The 22,833-nt window shown below is 36.8% G+C and overlaps 1 protein-coding gene across 2 annotated transcripts; it reads right to left on the bottom strand.

Annotated features, from left to right (window-relative positions):
- Positions 1-5,949: 5,949 nt before the first annotated feature.
- LOC105044724 (glucan endo-1,3-beta-glucosidase 9) lies at positions 5,950-20,039 on the bottom strand. 2 transcript variants are annotated; one of them, XR_003800844.2, is made up of 3 exons: positions 19,592-20,039; positions 6,340-7,691; positions 5,950-6,244 (listed from the first exon to the last, which is right to left on the bottom strand). XR_003800844.2 is itself a non-coding variant. In XM_010922712.4 (2 exons), the coding sequence occupies exons 1-2, from the start codon at positions 19,945-19,947 to the stop codon at positions 6,578-6,580; spliced, it is 1,470 nt and encodes a 489-aa protein (XP_010921014.1). In that variant the 5' UTR covers positions 19,948-20,039; the 3' UTR covers positions 5,950-6,577. The 2 variants fall into 2 exon arrangements, 1 of the variants encoding a protein (XP_010921014.1); XM_010922712.4 differs by having other exon boundaries at positions 5,950-7,691.
- Between the last annotated feature and the right edge of the window lie 2,794 nt (positions 20,040-22,833).

The following is a 22,833-nucleotide window of genomic DNA, read 5'->3' as shown; positions in this document are numbered from 1 at the left end:
CTTCACAGGGGGGAGCTGGAGGTAAATGGAGAAGGTTGTGCTTATTTATAACGAAGGGCTCGTGAAGGTCGTTGGAGGTTTTTTTTTAAAAAAATACAAAACAGAAGTAATTAAATCCTCTGGTTTTCAAGAGACTTCCTATTAAACAAGCCTTCCAATGACTATTGAAGTGCCAGCATAGTAGTCATATAGATCGTAACAACTATTTTTATTGATAGAAGCATAAAATTCATCATTAGGAATCTTAGTTCCAATTCAATAAGTGATCATGTTCAATAATTAAAATTTAAAACCTTACTACATGCAGTTTGTCGTATGTCTACAAGCATGTGTCCATGTGATGACTTTATGAAGTCTACTGCATGCCATACATGGTCAAGATACAGCAGCTAATCCAACATTTTAGATATTCACAGTGAACGCTATGGAAAGCCCTCGACATAGAATTGAGGCTTGAAGCAGTATAGAGACTACTGACTAGTGCCCAACAGTTATTGTGATCATAATGCACTTGCCCTTCTCGTACTTCTTGTCATTAAGAGTGCTCTAGTATGGTCGTAGTTCCCTTGGCTCCGTATCAAATGAGTAGTAGTTTAACAATGTTATGGCTGGACTTAAATGAGTTGTTCAACTGGTCTACAGTGTGTCCCCACAATGATTAGCAGCCTAATGGGTTTTTAAATAACTGGCCGGTGCATCTGGTACATGAGGTACGAGCTGGTTTGTAAAGCTTTCATCTACCGTACACCATGTCCACACCATGAACTTGCATGAAATTTTTTTACAAATGAATTAATACTTTGCTTAGTTTGGAACAAGTTTTTGTAATTGCAAATAAATTGACTTGATCCAACTCAATTGATTTTGTCGGTTCGAAGTCCAATAATCATTTTTATTGTCTCTAATATGAAATGTGAAACAATGTTCATCAGGTTGCATGACGATGCCGATGCCCGATCCTTCCTGTATAAAAGTTCACAACTAGTTGTAAACTGAAACTGAAGATGTGATTAATTCTAATTAAACGTCTCATATATATGGAAAATTAGCAAGCATTGCTGAAGAAAAATTATTTGCATTGCCAAACCAAATAGCTGCAATAAAATTGGACAGTTTTGCATAGCTACAATTGTTTAATGTGGTTATACTAGAAAGATTTCTCTAGAAGACGAGCATATGTTTTCTCCAATATAAAGCCTTTTTACTTCGGCAGACCAACATGGGTACTGATCCCAACATCAATAGCATTTATGAGGCAAATAATCTGCGACAAGAACACAGAAGGGAATCCCATTTTCTTTATCCATAAGCATTATTCGCACAACACGAGATTAGTTAAGTAAACATCAAGAAAGGAACCTTAGGAACCATGCTTCTTGGTTGGATCACTTGCACAAAACTTCACTACTATTGTAGTAGGTCTAGAGATCGAGGCTGTGAAGAGAGATGGGGACTGCAGCCGTAAAGAATAAGAAAAAGGTTGTGGAGGTGTTGACCATCACTGAGACGCTAGGTGGGTGTTGGATGGCACGTTCTCATTTGACGACAACTCTTGTTTTGTTTTTCCCTTATCTCCTCTCACGTAGATAGAGAGATCGATGGAATCTTAATAAATGAGTGTGTGGAAAGGATGCAAACCCTAACCCTAGAGAGAGAGGGAGTGAGAAGGGCTCGACGTGAATGTTTGTTGGCAGACATTCACGTGAGCACGTCTCGCTCTCGACATGAACACGGTCCTCCGCACCAAAAGCTTATATGCAACAGAATCTAGGATGCCGCGTTGGATTAGGCGCGCTGCTGAGTTGGTGGACCAGTCCAACCGTGAAGCAACACGCACTAATGCACATGTGCCATAATCTTTTCCTTTTGATCCACTATTGTGCATATTGCTTGGCGGTTGGACCGGTCCACTAACTATGTGGTGGACCTAGTCCAACCCATAATCACTCAGTGGATCCTACTTGAAGAAGTGAAACCGGTCCAAGAATCGATCCTGTATCAACATCAAGAAGCATTTTATTTCAAAAAGAATTAGCCAAAAGGACTGGTAAATGGGAAACGAACCGTTCTTAATTTTCCACCAATATTTGATATGTTTAGGAACTTTGGAATTCAATGGGTAGAACATGATTCCTGCCAGATTCTCGTTTGATGCTTAATGGTTGGAAAAGGAAATAAAGAAAGATGTAGTGCCCTATAACTTTTAGAATCCAATAGCTGAAAAATGAAGCAAAGTGTAGATAAAAACAGTTGTTATCCCATTCTTGTATGCTTACCATTCAGATTCTAGTAGTTATTAGCAAGAGGTTCAGTCCCAAACCTTAGTGTAACAATAGGTGAGATCATATTGAACCAGCAACCATTGGCTTAATGCAATTCAACCAATAAGGACTGAATGATCTACCATATGGAAGCATGAGGGCAATACAAATCTAATCATCACTTTAAATATGTAACAAGAACAACAAACTGCAATTAAATATTTCATGCGCAGATAGCAGAAGTGTTAATAACAAATCGATTTCTATGGCTACAAAATAATGAAATGTCACTTCTTTCCCCACTTCGTAACATATTGAAGGGTAAATTTAGTTGCATATCTTGGTCTGTTTAGTCCAAATCTGAAAAAATGCTCTTTTCTAATGAATTAGAGATTGCTTAGGGTAGGAAGAGGATATTCCATCTTATTGATTATGTACAATCACAAACTAAATTTTATACCTTGATTAGTGTAAGTCTTCTCATCACAGCCTGGATACATCTATGAAAAAAATTATGATTTGGGGGTGGTGGGTGGTGTGGAGAGAAAGATAATGAAAAGGTTCATGTTGCTGAATCAAGTCAAGAATCCAGAAACATTTTGCAGTAAACCGTTCGGTGAGGCAACAGCGCACATCTAATTTATGTACTTTCAAATTTTATGAGTCAAGATGAGCTGTTGACTTCGAAGTCATAATATCCACAGCTTCAATGCACATGTTTATACGCAAATAAGCATACACATACATGCAAATTAGACTACAGATAAGACAAGCCAATGCAACTAGCTGCCACCTCTCTAATTCCAGAGATAACATTCAAAATTTGTAGCACCAATGGACCCTCCTACTACACGCCATCTCATTCTATTGCGTACAATTCCAATAGAAAAATATAGAAACAAACAAACAAACGGTTAGACAGAATGCAAGCTAAGCACACCTAGGGTTTGATTAAAAACCCACCAAACAGGATCAAATAGATGGAACCACTTAATGAGATCCGACATCAAATTAAGGCATAGAGATTATAAAAGAAAACAACCAACTTCGAGATAAAAACTATTCAAAGTTGAAACCACAAGTTTCAATTACCCAAGTCCTTAGCCCACCAAACATGGATTTAATGCTCTCACATGACAGCCTTCAGAACCAAACTTCTCCTCTCTAATTTGTCATGGTCTTCTTCTGTCCATAGTCCTTGCAATTAAAAAAGAATTGGTATTGGAAACTCTAAAAAAAATTGTTAGCTTCCAAAGCGCCTTCTTCTATTTGAGCTCTAAACACAAGGGAGGAGAAATCTCTAAAGAAACAAAAAGAGAGAAACAGACATCTTTCGCTTGCTTAGAGAGAAATAAACACATGCGACCTCCAATGCAGCAATTAATGCGTCGTCGTGAGGAGATTCTTTTTCGATGAATGCTTCACTTCCTTTTCTTTTCTTTTCTTTTCTTTTCTTTCCTTTTTTAATACAACAAAGAGTGTGAGAGTAAAAGAAGTATCTTTGTGTCAGCATAAGTGTCACGAGGAGCGAACCATGATATGGTAAGCTCGAGCCATGGCAGACTCATTTTGGCTTACAACTTAATGAGCTGCTTGCTTTGTTTTGAAGCATTAATTGAGTTAGCTATAGCTTTTGGGTCTTTGGAGCAACAGGCCTAATTAGATAAGGGCAGATTAAAGATTATTAAAGACTAATCATCAAATGGCAGGCAAAGAAGGTGCTAAGTTCCTCGTGAAAATTCACACACCATTAGAATCTACGGAAGTAGAAATAACTTGAGATTATCTCACTGCTCTGATATGGTAAGCCAAATGGTGTATCCTATGAAATTTAGTATAACTTAACTATTTTTCTTTATTGTATATAATGTTCATATATAAATGATTTTGCTTGGTGTAAAACATCCTCTGCATTTCATGAGGGTTCAAAAGTTTATATCAAATAGTCTGTGGGTGGAACTATTAGCAGCTGAGCAACATGACAATGTGATCATGATGGCAGCGTAGCCTACAACCCAAGCAGGTCAACGTAGGTATGGAAGTAACTGGTGTCTACAAAACTCAAAGGTAACAGGTGCACATAGAGGCTAAAAGCAGGTAGGATATTGATCGATCATATCACATGCGATCTGGAGAAATTATTTCCTACATTGTGTGCAACCCATGGTATTATACGTAGCTGAACACAGGAACGAACGGCTGTGATTAGCGATATGCACAGCCATATGGTGCTCATAATATAGGAAATAATTTCTCATTTTTGAATTTAATTGGACCCGATCATCTCTATAGACCCCAATCATCAAGCACCCATCTCGATGCATCGCTGCAAGAATGAGTGGCTATGATTGACCGCATGCACGGCCACATGGTGCATGCAACATAAGGAATAATTTCTCATTTTTGAATCTGATTGAACCAGATACGGCTCACAAAAATCAGCAGATATGAATACAGATTCGGGTTATGGTGGTTTGGCTATCTTGCAACCGCCGCATGATGGTTCAGAATTCAGATTGCTCAGCTGTGAAACTACAACAATAATTACACAAGCAGAAACATAACACCCGATTAGCCCAAATCATCCTATAATCCCTCTTTTACCAGACACATCAATTGAACATGCATGGAACTACCTGGTGTCTACAAAGATGAGATTCTACTCTATGCAGTTTCTCTATATACGTCCGGCCCAGCCTTGCGCACAAAGAACAGGGTCAAAATTCTGCCTATCTTCGATCAGAATGGAAAGTTACAAAAGCTGAAGTTTTTCATGAGATATCAAATGAAAACTCACAGGTAACAGGAAGGCATAGGGGCTAAAAGCAGGTAGGTTATCATCCGATCATATTGGATTCAGATCAGACCATTTTTTGTATTCAATGGGACCCTGATATGCTTACAAAAATTACCAGATATGGATACACATTTAGATTTCAATGGTTTGGCTAACCATCTTGTAACTGCTACGTGATGGTTCAAAATTCTAAGTGTCAAATTTGTACGTGGAATGGGAATGGATTGAAATAAGATCCGAAACAATCATATTTCTAAAGGGACTTGATTCGCGACTGAAATTGAAATGAGATTTGAATACAACGTAAGAATCTGAATTGGATTTTAGAGTATTCCTATTTTCATTTCAAAGTCCAATTTTTTCCAACCAAACATACCCTCGTATTGCTTGCCTTGGCCCATCCTCCAAGTTATATATCTCTTTTTTTTTCTCTTTCTTTTTTTTTTTTTGAACCAAAGGGAGGCAGGAACAGCCACCCAGCCTTTATTAGGGATTAGAAAAAAAATTACACCTCTGAGTAATGTATCGCATGCTATCATAACTACCTAGTCCCAAAAGACAGATTGCTCAGCTGTGAGACCATATCAATAATTACACGAGAAGAAACATAACGGCCAGTTGGCCTAAATCATCCTACCATCCCTCGATTTTCTTTTTTCAAAAATCGTTTTGTAGGTTATAGGTAATAGGATTGAATGCCCCAACGTGGGGACGCGCGAGGCAGAACCAGGAACCATAAAGACCAGTCTCTTCTAATCCAATGTTTGAAACCCAAGGATTACCAACCAGTGAATACTATAAGCCTCCAAAAAATAAAAATAAAAAAGAGAACAAGCTATTTAACCCAGAGTGCATGTCTGAGCCTTTCCAGCCTATCAAGTTTTGTTCTGATGGAAAGAGGGAAATAGTGTAAGAGAAGGAAAAAAAAAAATGTCACTAGAGACATGTTTTGTTTCTTTTTTAAACAATAAAGATCTGAACAAACCATTAAGATACCAAGCTTAGCATTAGAACAAAATAAGGGAGAGAAGCTTGAATCAAAGATATGGGAGATAAACAGCTTACATTGCCTGAGTCTAGGTGTCTACAGAAAAGGTCATGCCAGCATTCTTCTCCTCCTTCACATGCAAGCAGGTAAAACTGAACTTGGTAGTTGCTATCAATCAACCGATCCGCGAACACCAAGCTGAGAATATTCTTGCAGAGAAAATAAATGCAAATTTGATCGCCACAACACAGTGGCTCGTTCCAGATTTTAATATAAAATACTGCTTTACTCACCTAAAAGATCAATAGCTGTTTCAGGAAAGGCAGCAAAGACAACCCAAACTCTCACTGAAAGCGAGCAGTGCAGCATCAAAATCTGATTGAAGCCAACAAATCCTAGCACAATTACTCCAGAATGATTTGAGCAGGTAAGTTGAAAATAATTTATGCCTTCGAAGATCCACTTCACAAGCTACAGTACAGCTTCAGCAAGTACTCAAACCATCCGAAACAAATCTCAACCAAATCAATGTCAAGCGAAACCAAGCAGACAAGAACAAACACAGGCACCTACAACTATAGTCCACCACATGCCAAGTGTCTCATGAACAGAAGAAGAAAATGATGTATGAAGCGCAATGGTAAACCTGCAATCATCTATGGATGGATCAACAGTAGTTATTAACCCCAATCCACCAAAATCACAGCTATCTGCACTCTGGTCATGCTGCTGATAGTAGCTGTTGAAAGCATAAGACACATTCCCAGGCCAACTGATTCCAAAACAAGAGCCTCCAGGAGACAAAGCGGTGCAATCAGCATTGGAGCATGCATCTGCAGCACCAGCAGAAGCATTAGACAAGTCTTTGTTATTGTTCACCACACACCATTTGGAGGCGAGATACTCCACATTATGAGCATTTACCAGATTCTTTGAGCCCTGGCCCAAATCTACATTATACTTCGCCTGGCCATCAAAGGTGAAGATGCCCCAATGTCTTTCATAATTTCCGGTGGTTATGCCTCGCTGATCTTCATCCAATAAACTAAAAATATAGGTCTCTCTTGGTGGCCTTTTCAGTCTAAGTGGGGTTCCAGCCTTGCTCTTCAAATGATCAATTAGGCCTTGCATGAAGGTCTGAGCAACAGCAGGCGTGGCGTTCACTGCTCCATCCGTAGGCCATCCTATTCTCCCAACTACAATGTCCATGTCACCAAAACCAACCTTGGACAAGGATGATATCAAGGTATCGATGCTAGCATCAAAGTAATTTTTATATTTATTGTGTCCATCGGTTACTGCATGCGACTTTGATTGGAAGAGAACATAACCCAGAGAAACATTCTTATTTTGCTGAAGTGCTAAGAAAGGATTGATGTCAACCACAAAGGGTGAACCATGCTTACTGAGAAAAGAAAGGAGCTCAATCATTGTCTTGGTGAGATCAGGCCTGAAGTGACCCTTCGAAGGGAGGTTCATGTCAGACTGGTAGGCATCAGAAGTGCAGGGAACAATGATCTTCACATTGTTTGCTAACTTCGCAGCAGTCAAGGCCAGCTGAATGTTCGTCGCTGCACCAACTACAAAATGTTGGAATTGCTGCCCATAGCTGCTGAGGAATGGCTCATCGCCCACAGCAATGTACCTGTAAAAACAGTTTCCGTTAGCACACTGAATACATTTTGGTTTTTCATGCCTACAGCAAGGGCTAACATGATGTCATATTTATTCCCAATCTTTATACAATGACGAAATGCTAATTTAGCAGTAAATATAAAAAGTTATACGTGAATTTACTTATCAAATAATTATGGCTCACCAAAGAAAGCAGAAATTACAAGCATGTCAGTTCAGCAGGGTGAAACTACTCAAGACAACCAGTTCTGTTGCATTAATTGTAATGCAAATCTTGCTTGATTCCAGATTATGATAACCTACAGGTGATAAGCTGTTTCCTAATAATTCCAATATATCAAGGCCATATGTCACGCTCCGAATCCAACATCCGGGTCGGATACGTGATGGCCGCACACTCTTTAGAGCAAGCCCTAAAGAATATACAAGGCCAAATTAAATCGTTACAACCTTAACATCCATAATAATTTATTTCAACAATAATTTGTAAAATCTTGCATAATTACAATGTAAATTTCTTCAATTCTCTGATCAGATACTATGACACTCTATTTATCCTTCTGTTCATCCGTAAATCCAAGCCATAGCCAATCATAAGCATCCTGTAACTCTAAGAAGAAAAAGAAAGATGAAGGGGGTGTGAGCTTTACAGCACAGTAAGAATTCCCATATCACACTGATATAGTAATATAGTCTCAAAATAAGGATAAACAATAAAATATAAAATCTCATGTTCAATGTCTATAATATTGCAAACATTCATAAATTTTCTGTCTTGTTAAAATAGATGCATCATCATATGTTAACAGATGAAACACTTTTATTCAACAATTATTTCATGTCTTATCTTTCATTTCTCTTTTCATAATCACATAATTTTTAACATTTTCTTTCTGGCTCTAGACTATTCAAGTCTATACCTCAGTCATCATCCAGATCGAATCCACTTAAAAAGTCTTTCAAGACTGTCCCAGGATGAGCTCCTGACCGGCTGTTCTACGTACGAAAGCCCGTGAGAGGCTGTCCCAGGCATAAGCTCCTAGCGGGCTGTCGCAGGCATGAGCTCCTGGCCGGCTGATCCACCTGTAAGCCAGTGGGAGCTGTCCCAGGCATAAGCTCCTGGCGGGCTGTCCCACATGACAAGACTAGTCCATACCATATATCTCTTTCTTTTCATTTAATCATTATGTGTTGATTTCATCAAATCAATTCCGACTTGCATTATGATCAATTCAGATACGTCATATCCATAAAATCATGCCACCAATCTCTGATACATATATATTGACATAACATACTTATGCTCAAAATCGAATAACAGTATTTCAGGTATAATAAATTCATCGATCTCAAATCCGACGATGCAAAACCAATGATGCAAGACCAACAGTAAAATAGCATATATACAATAGTGATCATGTACAGGAATTCTTATCTTTACCGATGACTGATCCAAACACAGAAATCAATATTCTTCTTTAATTTATGAATTTCTTTAACAAAATATTCCACTCGATATCATATGCAGACAATCATCTCTTCATGACTCTGATCAATATAAAAATCACATATAGAAAAATTACCGATAATCGATCCTAATAACATAAATCTAAGACCTCTCTTAGGATTAATCAAAATTAGGATTTAACTAAGTATCTGGATCCTCCACTGATCCATAAGACTTCTAGAGAAAGAAAATCCATGAAGAGAGAGAAAATTTTAGAGAGAGAAAATAGAGAGAGAATAGAGAGAGAAATCTTCGTATCCTTCAGATGAGTCAATCATGGTCGAGATCATCAGAGGTCCTATCAGGATGACTCAATATGAATCAAGTGTTACAAATTTCGAATAGGATCGGACTAGGATCAGATCTACCGCACGAATTTTGGAGCAATCTCAGATCATCTTATTTTTATTTCAAGTTTATCCTAGAGTCTGTGATGCAGTCAGAGAGAGAGTAGAAAGATTCTAGAGAAATAAAATCCACAAAAAGAGAGAAAGATCTAGAGAGAGAAAATAGAGAGAGAATCTAAAGAGAGAAAATATAAAGAGAAGGTAGAGAGGAGAGAGGAAAGAGGAAGAGAAAGGAGAGAGGAGAGAGAGAGAATTCTCTCTCTTCTTCTTCTTCTTCTTTATTTTTCTTTTTCTCTCTCCTTTTCTTTATTTTTCTTTTTCTCTTTTTCTTTTCTTTTCTTTCTTTTTTTCTTTTTCTTTTTCCTTCTTCCCACGACCTCCCTTGGGCCGAACAGAGGATGGATGAGGGGGCTCCAGCTTGGCTCCGGCGAGGGATGGCAGCATGGCCGAATGTCCAGCAGCAGGTGGAGACGGTGGTGGAGCCAAAGATGGCCGGTGATGAGGTTCGGCCGGCAGAAAATTTAAAGAATTTGAAAAATAAGGGATCCGCCCCTTTCTTTTTATTTTCCGGTCATTGGCCGATCACCGACGGCCAAGACTTTCAGGGAAGAGGGATAGAGAGGTGAGGGTCCGGTCTTGGAGATGGGACGCCGCAACCGACGGTGCCGGTGGCCGGAAAAGAGAGGAAAAGACCTCATTCAAAACAGAGAAAACAGGGCATCTATCTTTTGTGGATTTTACAGCAAATCTGACGGCCGGCAGGGATGCACAGCACCATAGAAAGGAGGAGAAGGAAAAGAGGAAGGAGGAGAAGGGTTTACCTCATGCTTCAGCAGCGTCGTCGGCTCCATTTTCCGGCGAGCATGGGAAGAGGTTGCCACGGCTTCTATGGAGAAAAGGAGAGGAATCAGACTCGAAGATCACCGATGGAGGGTCTTGAGAGAGGGAGAGGCTTATTTATAGAGGTCCCTAGGGCTCCGATAATCCTAGGACTCCCTTTCCATCTGGGATTCCGTTCTGTTTCTTTTTTTTTTTATATATATGGGTTTGGGCTTGATTCTGGGCCCAATTGGGGTCGGGATGTTACATTCTCCCCCCCTTCAAATAATTTCGTCCTCGAAATTAAGTTATGTCGTTCGAAATACCTATTTCAAAGTATACATTCTTCATGTCATTCACAAGCTTACGATAATATTATATATATATTATTTATTTCTCATGATCTTGTTATAACAAAAATTATTTGAAATTTTAAATTCATCTCCTCTTATTGATTTCTCAACTTGTTGAAGAACTGTAACATTTTGGACTTGTATTAATATACCACCGTTATTTGTCTAATACTTTCCTCTCGAAATTCATAATTATCTCAGACTACCCTTGATAGAAAAATAAATAAAGATCAAACATCGAGCACTCTTCACAATCATCGATTTCTTTCTTCTCTTGACCTTCCAACAAATTTTATATGTAGACTCTCATCTTAAGAAAACCTCAATCTTCTATATCAGTCCAAGTAACAATATTAAATTTTAAAAAAAATATGAGATTTATGTCAGGACATTCTAAGTTTGAACTAATATCAGAACTATCAAGCTGTTAATAAACTTGAGATATCTAAAATTTCTTGGCATTATCTATAATGAAGCAACCTACTGACAAAATTATCCGGCTATGATCAGATTAGATCAAAATTTATAGTATCCTTTCATTATCAATAAAATCCTTCCTTATTTGCAACTAATGTATTCCATTATAATATCTTTTGATTTAAAAGATTAATATTTCAAATCGATTTAATCCACCACGCTTTTGCTGCGCATTCTGATCTTAATTTATCAAATTATATAAGTCTATCAAAGATAAAAATATTCTCATATGTTAGATCAATCTAGGATAGATCTAATCTTCAAATTTCATATAAGACTTAGGGCAAAATTTTAAGTTTCTTTATCTTTACTACCTTTGGGTATAGCATATAAAAATTAAATCTTGATCCACTTCCTATGTTTGAAATCATTGCATAAGTTTCATCACTCTTCAAGAATCCAACATGTCTAGAATTAATTGGAGTTAACCTTAGATTTATCTTACAATCATTTAGATGATTTCTAAATCAATCTTTCTTTTTAAAAGAATTAATTCCAACTTGTCAAACTAGAAGAACTCAAGCCAACATCCTTAAGTAGAATCAAATTGATTATTTCTTATAGAGCTCCCTTCATCACAACCCTTAATATTAATCAATAAATCCATACAAAATTTTGTCTCTTGTATAAGTCATTCAAAATTTAATACTAACAAGATGTCTTAGTTCAATTTAAAAAAGAATCCAAACTTTGACTTGAATAATTACTACACTTCACCATCTTCAACAATCACAAGAAAAATTAAAAAAAAAATCTAATCCAAAGATAGTAATACGAATTATTAAAGATTTTATCATAACCTGTATATCATACTCTGACAAAATAAATTTTTTTTTCTTTAATTTAACAACAATATCAAAATACTTTTGATCTACTTAGAAAAATAAATTTTTGACTTGAAATTCAATGCAACTTGAAAGATCAAAGAATCATATTCAGAATATGATATTTTGAGTAACCAAAGATTTTACCAAGATGTGTATCTCATATTCTCATAATAAAATTCAAGTATATTTCCATCTAAGATTGAGTTTCATATATGACCTCTTATAGGTTCAGTGTTCAAAAATATTTCTCTCTCATATGATGTAATTTCTTCTTAGACCATACCCTAATTAACTTTCTTTTGATAAGTCCAAAATTTATAATGCTCAGACAATTATCATCGAAATTAGAAAAAGTATCATGATCTTCAATCATATAAGTTTAACATTCCAAAATCATCTAGTATACTCAACATAATTTATCAATACCTTGCACTTCATTCTAAGGTCAACTCTTCTCATACTTAGGTCAACCTTACTAATTGAAATCTAATATGTACTCATCAATTTTATTATAGACATCATATACCACTTATACATAAAGTTTCATCATAGTATTTATTGATTCAAAATCCAAATATTGATTTCTTTCTTTTATGTCAATCATGTTCCTTATGATCATAACTTAAATTTAAATATCACTAAAGTCATAATTTCAAATAATTATAGTCTTAAGCTTAAATACCACTTAAATCATATTCTCTAATGATCATAATCTAAATTGTAATATCATTCTATTACATCCTTAATGATTATAACCTTAAACTCTGATATGATCTATCATACTCTATTGATTATAATCTCAAAGTTTTGATATCACTTATATGACAATCCCTAGTGATCTTAAATTTGGGCTCTAGTACTGTTCTGTCATATCCTAATCACTTGTATCATTGTCTCCAAATAAACGTAACCTAAGCTCTAAGCTCAGATGCCACTCTGTCACATCCTACTGATCTTACATAAAGTTTTAATATCTCTTCATAATCTCTGGTGATCTTAAACCTAAGCTCTGATACCATTCTGTCACGCCCCGAACCCAACATCCGGATCGGATACGTGATGGCCGCACACTCTTTAGAGCAAGCCCTAAAGAATATACAAGGTCAAATTAAATCGTTACAACCTTAACATCCATAATAATTTATTTCAACAATAATTTGTAAAACCTTGCATAATTACAATTTAAATTTCTTCAATTCTCTGATCAGATACTATGACACTCTATTTATCCTTCTACTCATCCGTAAATCCAAACCATAGCCAATCATAAGCATCCTGTAACTCTGAGAAGAAAAAAAAAGATGAAGGGGATGTGAACTTTACAGTCCAGTAAGAATTCCCATATCACACTGATATAGTAATATAGTCTCACAATAAGAATAAACAATAAAATATAAAATCTCATATTCAATGTCCAGAATATTGCAAACATTCATAAATTTTCTGTCTTGTTAAAATAGATGCATCATCATATGTTAACAGATGAAACACTTTTATTCAACAATTATTTCATGTCTTATCTTTCATTTCTCTTTTCATAATCACATGATTTTTAACATTTTCTTTCTGGCTCTGGACTATTCAAGTCTATACCTCAGTCATCATCCAGATCGAATCTACTTAAAAAATCTTTCAAGACTGTCCCAGGATGAGCTCCTGGCCGGCTGTCCCACATACGAAAGCCCGTGAGAGGCTGTCCCAGGCATAAGCTCCTGGCGAGCTGTCCCAGGCATGAGCTCCTGGCCGGCTGATCCATCTGTAAACCAGTGGGGGCTGTCCCAGGCATAAGCTCCTGACGGGCTGTCCCACATGACAAGACTAGTCCATACCATATATCTCTTTCTTTTCATTTAATCATTATGTGTTGATTTCATCAAATCAATTCCGACTTGCATTATGATCAATTCAGATATGTCATATCCATATAATCGTGCAATCAATCTCTGATACATATATATTGACATAACATACTCATGCTCAAAATCGAATAACAATATTTCAGGTATAATAAATTCATCGATCTCAAATCCGACGATGCAAAACCACTGATGCAAGACGAACAATAAAATAGCATATATACAATAGTGATCATGTACAGGGATTCTTACCTTTACCGATGACTGATCCAAACACAGAAATCAATATTCTTCTTTGATTTATGAATTTCTTTAACAAAATATTCCACTCGATATCATATGCAGACAATCATCTCTTCATGACCCTGATCAATATAAAAATCACATATAGAGAAATTACCGATAATCGATCCTAATAACACAAATCTATGACCTCTTTTAGGATTAATCAAAATTAGGATTTATCAAAGTATCTAGATCCTCCACTGATCCATAAGATTTCTAGAGAAAGAAAATTCATGAAGAGAGAGAAAATTTTAAAGAGAGAAAGTAGAGAGAGAGTGGAGAAAGAAATCTTCGTATCCTTTAGATGAGGTAATCATGGTCGAGATCATCAGAGGTCCTATCAGGATGACTCAATATGAATCAAGTGTTACAAATTTCGAATAGGATCGGACTAGAATCAGATCTACCGCACGAATTTTGGAGCAATCTCAGATCATCTTATTTTCATTTCAAATTTATCATAGAGTCTGTGATGCAGTCAGAGAGAGAGTAGAAAGATTCTAGAGAGATAAAATTCACAAAAAGAGAAAAAGATCTAGAGAGAGAAAATAGAGAGAGAATCTAGAAAGAGAAAATGTAGAGAGAAGGTAGAGAGAGGAGAGAGGAAAGAGGAAGAGAAAGGAGAGAGGAGAGAGAGAAAATTCTCTCTCTTCTTCTTCTTCTTCTTTTATTTTTTTTATTTTTCTTTTTCTCTTTCTCTTTTTCTTTTCTTTTCTTTTCTTTTTCTTTTTCTTTTCTTTTCTTTTCTTTTTCTTTTTCTTTTTCTTTTTCCTTCTTCTTCCCACGACCTCCCTTGGGCCGAACAGAGGATGGATGAGGGGGCTCCAGCTTGGCTCCGACGAGGGATGACAGCATGGCCGAATGTCCGGCAGCAGGTGGAGACGGTGGTGGAGCCAAGGATGGCCGGCGATGAGGTTCGGCCGGCAGAAAATTTAAAGAATTTGAAAAACAGGGGATCCGCCCCTTTCTTTTTATTTTCCGGTCATTGGCCGATCACCGACGGCCAAGACTTTCAGGGAAGAGGGATAGAGAGGTGAGGGTCCGGTCTCGGGGATGGGACGCCGCAACCGACGGTGCCGGTGGCCGGAAAAGAGAGGAAAAGACCTCATTCAAAACAGAGAAAACAGGACATCTATCTTTTGTGGATTTTTCAGCAAATCTAACGTCCGGCGGGGATGCACAGCGCCGTGGAAAGGAGGAGAAGGAAAAGAGGAAGGAGGAGAAGGGTTTACCTCATGCTTCAGCAGCGTCGTCGGCTCCATTTTCCGACGAGCATGGGAAGAGGTTGCCACGGCTTCTACGGAGAAAAGGAGAGGAATCGGACTCGAAGATCACCGATGGAGGGTCTTGAGAGAGGGAGAAGCTTATTTATAGAGGTCCCTAGGGCTCCGGTGGTCCTAGGACTCCCTTTCCATCCGGGATTCATCGAAGAAGAAGACTCCCATCGGTAGTCTTCTTCCCGTTCTGTTTCTTTTCTTTTTTCTTTTTTCTTTTTTTTTTTATATGGGTTTGGGTTTTTGGCTTGATTCTGGGCCCAATTGGGGCCGGGATGTTACATCATATCACAAATCAATTGGTCCAACAGCCTCAGTCAAGAACTGAGTTTTGCTCAGGGACCTACCCCAAGGAGATCTGCTGACTAGTGGGTTGCAGTGGTGTGGACCGACCATAAGAAACTGATATGGGATATAGAACAATGAATATTGCTTGCAGCCAAGCCAAATTAGGGCTTACACTTCTACCAATGCAATATACCTATTGAGACTGAGTTGGTGAAAAGGGAAGGGTGTCGCACAACAAATTTAGCTTCAATTAGGCTGATGCATTTGTGAATGTAATTAACCTCATTCACTTGCAGCAGCCTAGGCCTCTTTTCCAGTCAAAAAAGGGAAAAAAAGTACCTACCTTCAGCATTTGCTTGAGAAAATATCAACCAACAACATTCAATTATATCAACACCACTATTTCATGTAACTTTATGCTCAATGAAATGATTGTCCTTCACCATAAAGCATGCACCTCTCTTCACTATTAGCTTTCCCTTATAATCTTTTGCATGCATAATTCTTTATTCCCTTTTCTTGCAATTTCATATGGATGGGGCATCTTTAGAGTCATAGGATGTTAGTTAATGGGTATCTCATCTGTAAGCCCCAGTTCAAATTATCCATATTACCATGCTGTTTGCGGTTCTTTTCCCCCTTATCTTCTATTATTGTTTTCATTACATTGCTTCCATTTTAGAAATTTAGTGTGGTGATGGCTCTCTGCATGTGCATTTTGGGTTTTTGAGAGCATCAGTCTTCTTCCTTATTAAAAATTGTGATGTTTCTTCTGTTAATGAGTTTCATGATTATTTTTGTTTCAATTCACTCATATTGGTGAAAGAATCTTGAAGAATATTCATTGCACTATGCTTTAAATAAACTACAAAATATTCCAATTAGGAGGATCCAGAAAACTTTCGCCTTCATAAATTAACGCCAGAACATAACATGTTAAAAATATACAGACAATCTATTAATTTTACAGGAATCTTAATTTTGACCATGTTCTGTTAATCAAATTCAATGTCACTTAGCATGAAGTGGCACATTTTAGAAAATCAAGAGAAAAAAATTCCAACTATAGCTAGGTTTAAATATGATCCTTCAGCACAAGTAATATATAAAAACTATTAAATGTCATGTTTTAAACTTTTAACTGTCGTACTATGTGGTCCTTTGGACCTCTGTTAGTTTCCAAAGTCAGATCTTCGATATAGTGTATGAGAAATATGTAACAAGTATGACTTACATAATCATCATTGCTTTCATTAACCTCAATTAAGATGACCATGGATATAAGCCTTATTTAATCTGACAAAGATAAATCTGAAATGTTTGCATGCCCATCTTCAGTATAAAGCATCCAGAATTTTGTTAAATATAACATCAATAGACACAAGCTTATATAATCATGTCAGAAAGCTCATGACCACAGCCCACATTTTTCATGTGATTCACTCACCTATCATGCCTGTATTGCTAAAACATGCTAGTTTTGGGCCTCATTGTGCACTTAGGAAGGGGAGAGAGCACTAAAATGCAACAAACCTGTAAATTATGACACAAGTTGATACACTAGATAAACAATGGCACCTGAATAAAGGAAAACCCTTATGCTTAGAGATGATTCTGAACGAACTATCTTCTCCCACATGCGTATCACCTATCTGAAATAAATAGGAAAGGCATTGAATTGACTTGATGTTTTGACTCAAAAAAAATATTTGAAATGAAGGTCCTGAATGGCTTTTTCAAAGGCAAAAAACAAATGCAAAACTAAGTTTTCACCTTTTTCATTTAAATTTAAGAAATACATTTGTTGTTTGAAAACATTCAAATCAGCCAAAAAAATCACAGATTTGCACATTCTCCAGCAAATGCAGGGTACTATGTACAAACTCAATCAAATTTTACATGATTTCAATCAGTAATGGTGTCATACTAACTATGGCTAATGTACTATACTATAATATGGAAGGTATCATCACCAAACTACTGAATCAATCATAAAGTTTATATGCTTAGGGATTATCTGCTAGATCTATAGACCAATCCTAATCATTGCATTATAATTATCTATCACTTTCCTAAGAATTGTTCAATTCATACATTAAATGAATTGCTTTTAACTATATTCTAGAAACTATAACAGGTTGTGTTACCTCACTTTTGTCATAAATACATAACACTATCACCCCTGAAGTACTCAAAGATATTTTATACATTTAGGTGAGATCTAATGAATATGTAGACCCAACCTTAATAATTTCAGTGTGATTATCTATCACTATCCTAACTTTTTTTTAAAGAATACAAAAAAGCAGCTTCAACTTTATTTTATAAATTTCAAACAGTTCCTTTACTTCATTTTCTTCAATATCTTATATGAATTTTGTTTTAACAGCAACTTATGGATTAGGGTTGTTAATATAACACACATTCTTGCACATCAAAATTGCCATCATTGATATGACTCCAAATGATTTATATTTGGCATGCTTCTAGAATACCATTTGACATTGATGCATATCTTTTTATGCCATTGCACGTCAGTAGGGGTTGCATGGTTTAGATTGGTTTGAAGATATACCTTATCCATACTATGCCAATCTCTAGCTGGCACAAACAAAATGTCATGATTCTTTAGCCTTTTACCGAAAAGAAATACCAAACATAGATTAAAACACTAATCAACATTAATCTCAAAAAAAATCATAGCTTGCAAATTCTTTTACTACCTTTCCATGCAAATATTTCTCCTACATAGAAAATACCTAAGTGGTCTCCCTGTACCATGCATATTTCTAAAGCATGGCACCTGACTTGTCCCTTATGATACATCTTCTCAATATTTTAAGTTCATCTGAACTATACTGATTTTCTTGCTAATGCTTGATGGGAAAACCATTTGGTCCCTATTTTAGAAAATCTATATTTAGCATGGAGACTGTATCATCATCAACTTGCCTGACACTTGGTATATCATAGCCTGTATATCTTGTAAAACTTGTATCCAACTGGTCCAAACCACTAATACTGCAATCAAGGAAAGTCTTTCTCCATCATATTACTGTTGATCATAACACAAAGACTTGCTTTGGCAAAGTATATAAATCTATCTTTTGATGGCTATTGAGATGTATCACAGATGTTGATAGGAAAAGCATTCCCATATTCTAATGGTAAATTAGAACAACTCAACAAGTTCTCTAAATATATCTCAAATTCCACACTAAAAGCATCTCTCTGTTGCATCATGTCTACATGTACCATGAAGATGAATGACCAACTACACCCTATAAAACATGAAACAAAGATAAAATAGGTAAGTTTGAAGACTTAAATATGCAAGCTGTTACTTTTATATACACTACTCCACAAAAAATTTTAAGTCAGTTGATATTCAAATAATTAATTCATGTCATCCTCTCTCTGAGCACTGCAAGTACAATCATATCTCAACAAACCACATTCCACATCACAAAGTAGATCATGAAACGCAACGAAAAATAAATGGTAAATATTGTACACTTGCAATATCCAGATAAATAGAAAGCGCCGGAATAAAGAAAAAGGTTACATACAGCAGAAGATTAACTAACTAAGTATTAACACAAGAATCGAGCAAAACCATATCACAATCGACCACGCGATTCATCCCCAAATGCCAATAGACAAACTCAATGAGAAAAAGATAAACTAATAATAATAAAACGACAAGATCCAACAATGGACGAATTAGAATAGAATGGGCATCAACAGAACACAACGCCAAAAACCAAAATAAAGAAGCATTAGATATCTTCAAACATCCGTACTCTTAAAAACCCCTCTAAAACCCCAGACAGAGGCGGAAAGGAGAGACAGAGAGAGAGAGAGATAGAAATTTTACTCGATTCGTACTCCACCGCCGACGCCAGAGATGGGGGGGAAGTAGCGGGTGACGTTGTCGTGAACCCAGCTGGCGGCGTCCTTCTTGGAGGAGCTCAGGGCGCGGAGCATCTCGTTAGGAATGCCCACAGTCACCTGGATGCCGGAGCCGGAGAGGCTCGCCATCACGTCGGGGTCGGCACCGGAGAGCTTCACCCTGGTGATGTTGTTGGCCTTGAGGAGCCCCGGCACAACCGTCGACGGGGGTAGCGGGTGGGAGGAGGAGGAGGTCCCCCAGTTCACCCCCAGCGCCATGGCCACGGCCCCCCAGCTCAGGAGGAGGGGTACGAGGGTCACCGAGCGGTAATCGCACCGCATTCTTTCGCCCTCGTCAAGGCCCTCTCGCTTTCTCCCTATCTTTGTTCATTGTCGAGTAGTGCTTTATGCTTTCGGGGCGGAGACACAACTCTGAGCACGGGCAAAGGTTGCCATGAGTCTGCGTGCAGGGAGCGAGCCCCCCCTTGAAGGGTGCGGGTTGTATCTTTTGAACGAAGGAATGATTGATCTGCTTCAGCGCCGCGAACCGTTGGATCGCGCTTTGCACACCTTGCAAAGCGAAAGGTCTGCTTTCTGATGTGCGTTGATGATGGAGGGAGATATTTGGAACGCTTTCAAAGTTGTGAAAAGCGCGGTTCACGGCGCGAAAGACGAAAAAGTCATTCTTTCGAGCGAAAGATACAATCCGAACCCCTTCTTCTTTGAAAACCACATACACTACAGAATAGATGCACCATTCTTTCTGGCATGCATTTAATACTTACAATTTTTATTATTTAAAATTTTAATTAATAAAAATATTTTTTTAAAAAAATTATGATAGTTTATAATCATATTATAATATCCCGCATTTAAATCTTTTCATAAAATATCATTATTCTTTTATAAAATATCATAAAAAAATATTTTCATTATTTATGAATTTTATAAATTTTTTGGCAACCACCTGGAATAGTCACTCAGGAAGTGGGAAACTAGGCGGAAGAAAGAGCGGCCATGCAGTAACAGCCGTCACGATATTGGTGGGGTATAAAGGATAGCGAAATTATTGATTGGATCAGGTCCACCAGCTCAGTGGTGGGCCAATCCAACCACAAAAGGACACACAGTCTCCCCCTACCTCCTATATTTATTTTTCCGTGTCCTGTTGCGTTGGGACTGGGCTGGTGCAGTCCAACCAATAATTAGTGCCACCAACTAGGTTGGTTAGTGGGCATTTCGACCATGTTAAGTGCCCATGAGATTATATGCATGTACGAGCTCGTCCACAGATAACTTTGTCCAAAAATAAATATCAATTTATTAATCTAATAAATTTAGAATATTGCAGTGACAACTGGCGTAACAAATGAATCCTAGCCAGGAGATCTGTGCTTGCAGGATTAGTGTTGGAACTAGATGGATGGTGTTGGATTAAAAGCTAATTTTAACCTAAACCAATCTCTATCTTTGTCCCTGTCTAACACAACCTAACCTGATTATAGAATAGGATTTCTCTAATCCAACCCAATCCGGCTTCGTTTTTAGTTAAACTCAAGTTAGGCTAGGTTTATTAGGTTGAGCCACGTTAGTTGGGTTAAAAATTGAAATAATGAGAATTTTGAAACAAGAAAAGGTTTAAAATGTTTTTTTTTGAATTAATGTTTGTTGGTTTTTGGCCTTAACCACTAATTCCTTTTGATAGGACATTTCTTCCACCATTCTATAATTTACTATGGTCATTGATGTAGTTATATGAAATATATAAGTCCAGATCATGGATATGATTCATTTATCGATTTATCTATTTATTTATGTATATAAGTACAGATCATACAAGATTTGACATAGTCAAGTACGACCAGGTCTAAGTTGGATTCTTGATCTGAATGCAACCGAACTTAAGGTTGGATTAGGATTTTTGAATCCCAATACAAATTTATAAAATCTCAACCCAATCCAATCCAATGAAATGTGCTAGGTAGCTCAAGTTTGGGTTAAGCCTAGATTGAGTGGCATCTCCATATAGGATTGCCAAAATGAATAAATTAACCTCAACAAGTGATTTTTTTAAATTATCAAAAAAAAAAAGTTCAGTTACTTTGACCAACTTGAATATCTTAATCATGTTGGAAACAACCATGACATAACAAGAGCACGGTATATGACAATGACTCAATAAACTCAGCAATAATGTCACAAATCAAATATGCAATAAAAGTATGTTGCAAGCTAATGTTCTGAGATGGTCTTGGCATGATAACAGCCTGTGAAATTATAGTAGTTTGACGTTTACCCATGAATTGCTTGTCATCTATTGCCCGATGGAACCATGGACGTCAACCATAAATAAACTGAAAAAGAAAACAATTTATAATAAGCTGGTTGATATGTTTCTACACATTGTCAGCAAATCATGTCCTCAGTTTTGTGTTCCAAGCATAGTTCACCAGGCAAAAACAATCAAGACTATGTTGTCAGTTGTCAATGTTGCTGTCAAGTTCGCTATAGCCTGCCAACACTACAAGAGAATGTGAATTGGAACATATAAACTACCTTCTAAGTTGATATTGAAAAATGATCATGGTGGATGATGAATGATGTGTAACATGTGGTCCCATGCTCTGATCTATCTTGCAGGTCCTTGTACACCATCTCTTGGCTCCTGTTGCGAGTCCAAAGGGAACATTAGCTACTGTCCATGTCGCCTTTCTTTGCTCAAGGAATACGAGGAAAGAGCCATACGACAAGGTTTGAGAAAACGAATCGTGGCTGTGAGGTCAACACGGATTGTGGTTGCTGGATCTTTCAGACGTGTCCGCAGGGTGCGCAAGCATCCCATGCGCATCCCTTCGAGGATATGTTTGGTTGGATAATCTGGAAAAAATTAATTCTATATTAGATTATAATATTTAGTATAAAAAATAAAAAAAAAATAGATGATAAAAAAATTAATGATCTTTATATTTATTTTAAAAAAAATTAAATAAATATCCTGAAAGATTAATATTTGATAAATTTTCAAATGATGATAATTCATACTTGATAAAAATACCCTCAATATATTTAATAAAAAATAATGTAGAATGAGATAATGGTGACTGTGAAAATACGAGAAGAATAAAGCTAAAAAAATAAAGTATATATATTATTAAATTTATTTTAATATTTTTTCAAATTTATTGAATAAAAAGTTTTTATAAAAAAAATTTAAGATGCAGATAGCAT

Source organism: Elaeis guineensis, chromosome 5 (assembly GCF_000442705.2).
Source record: "Elaeis guineensis isolate ETL-2024a chromosome 5, EG11, whole genome shotgun sequence".
In the NCBI taxonomy this organism is placed as follows: domain Eukaryota; kingdom Viridiplantae; phylum Streptophyta; class Magnoliopsida; order Arecales; family Arecaceae; genus Elaeis; species Elaeis guineensis.
The sequence above is the reverse complement of the archived record's forward strand: the minus strand, read 5'-3'. Positions and strand labels throughout refer to the sequence as shown.

Bases quoted from the DNA above. Each gene is read 5' to 3' on its own strand.
- LOC105044724 (XM_010922712.4), bottom strand. From the start codon at position 19,947: ATGCGGTGCGATTACCGCTCGGTGACCCTCGTACCCCTCCTCCTGAGC. The intron at 7,692-19,591 runs GTAAAATTTCTA...CTGTTTTTACAG, and splicing joins GGCGGTGGAGTACGAATCGA to GTACATTGCTGTGGGCGATG.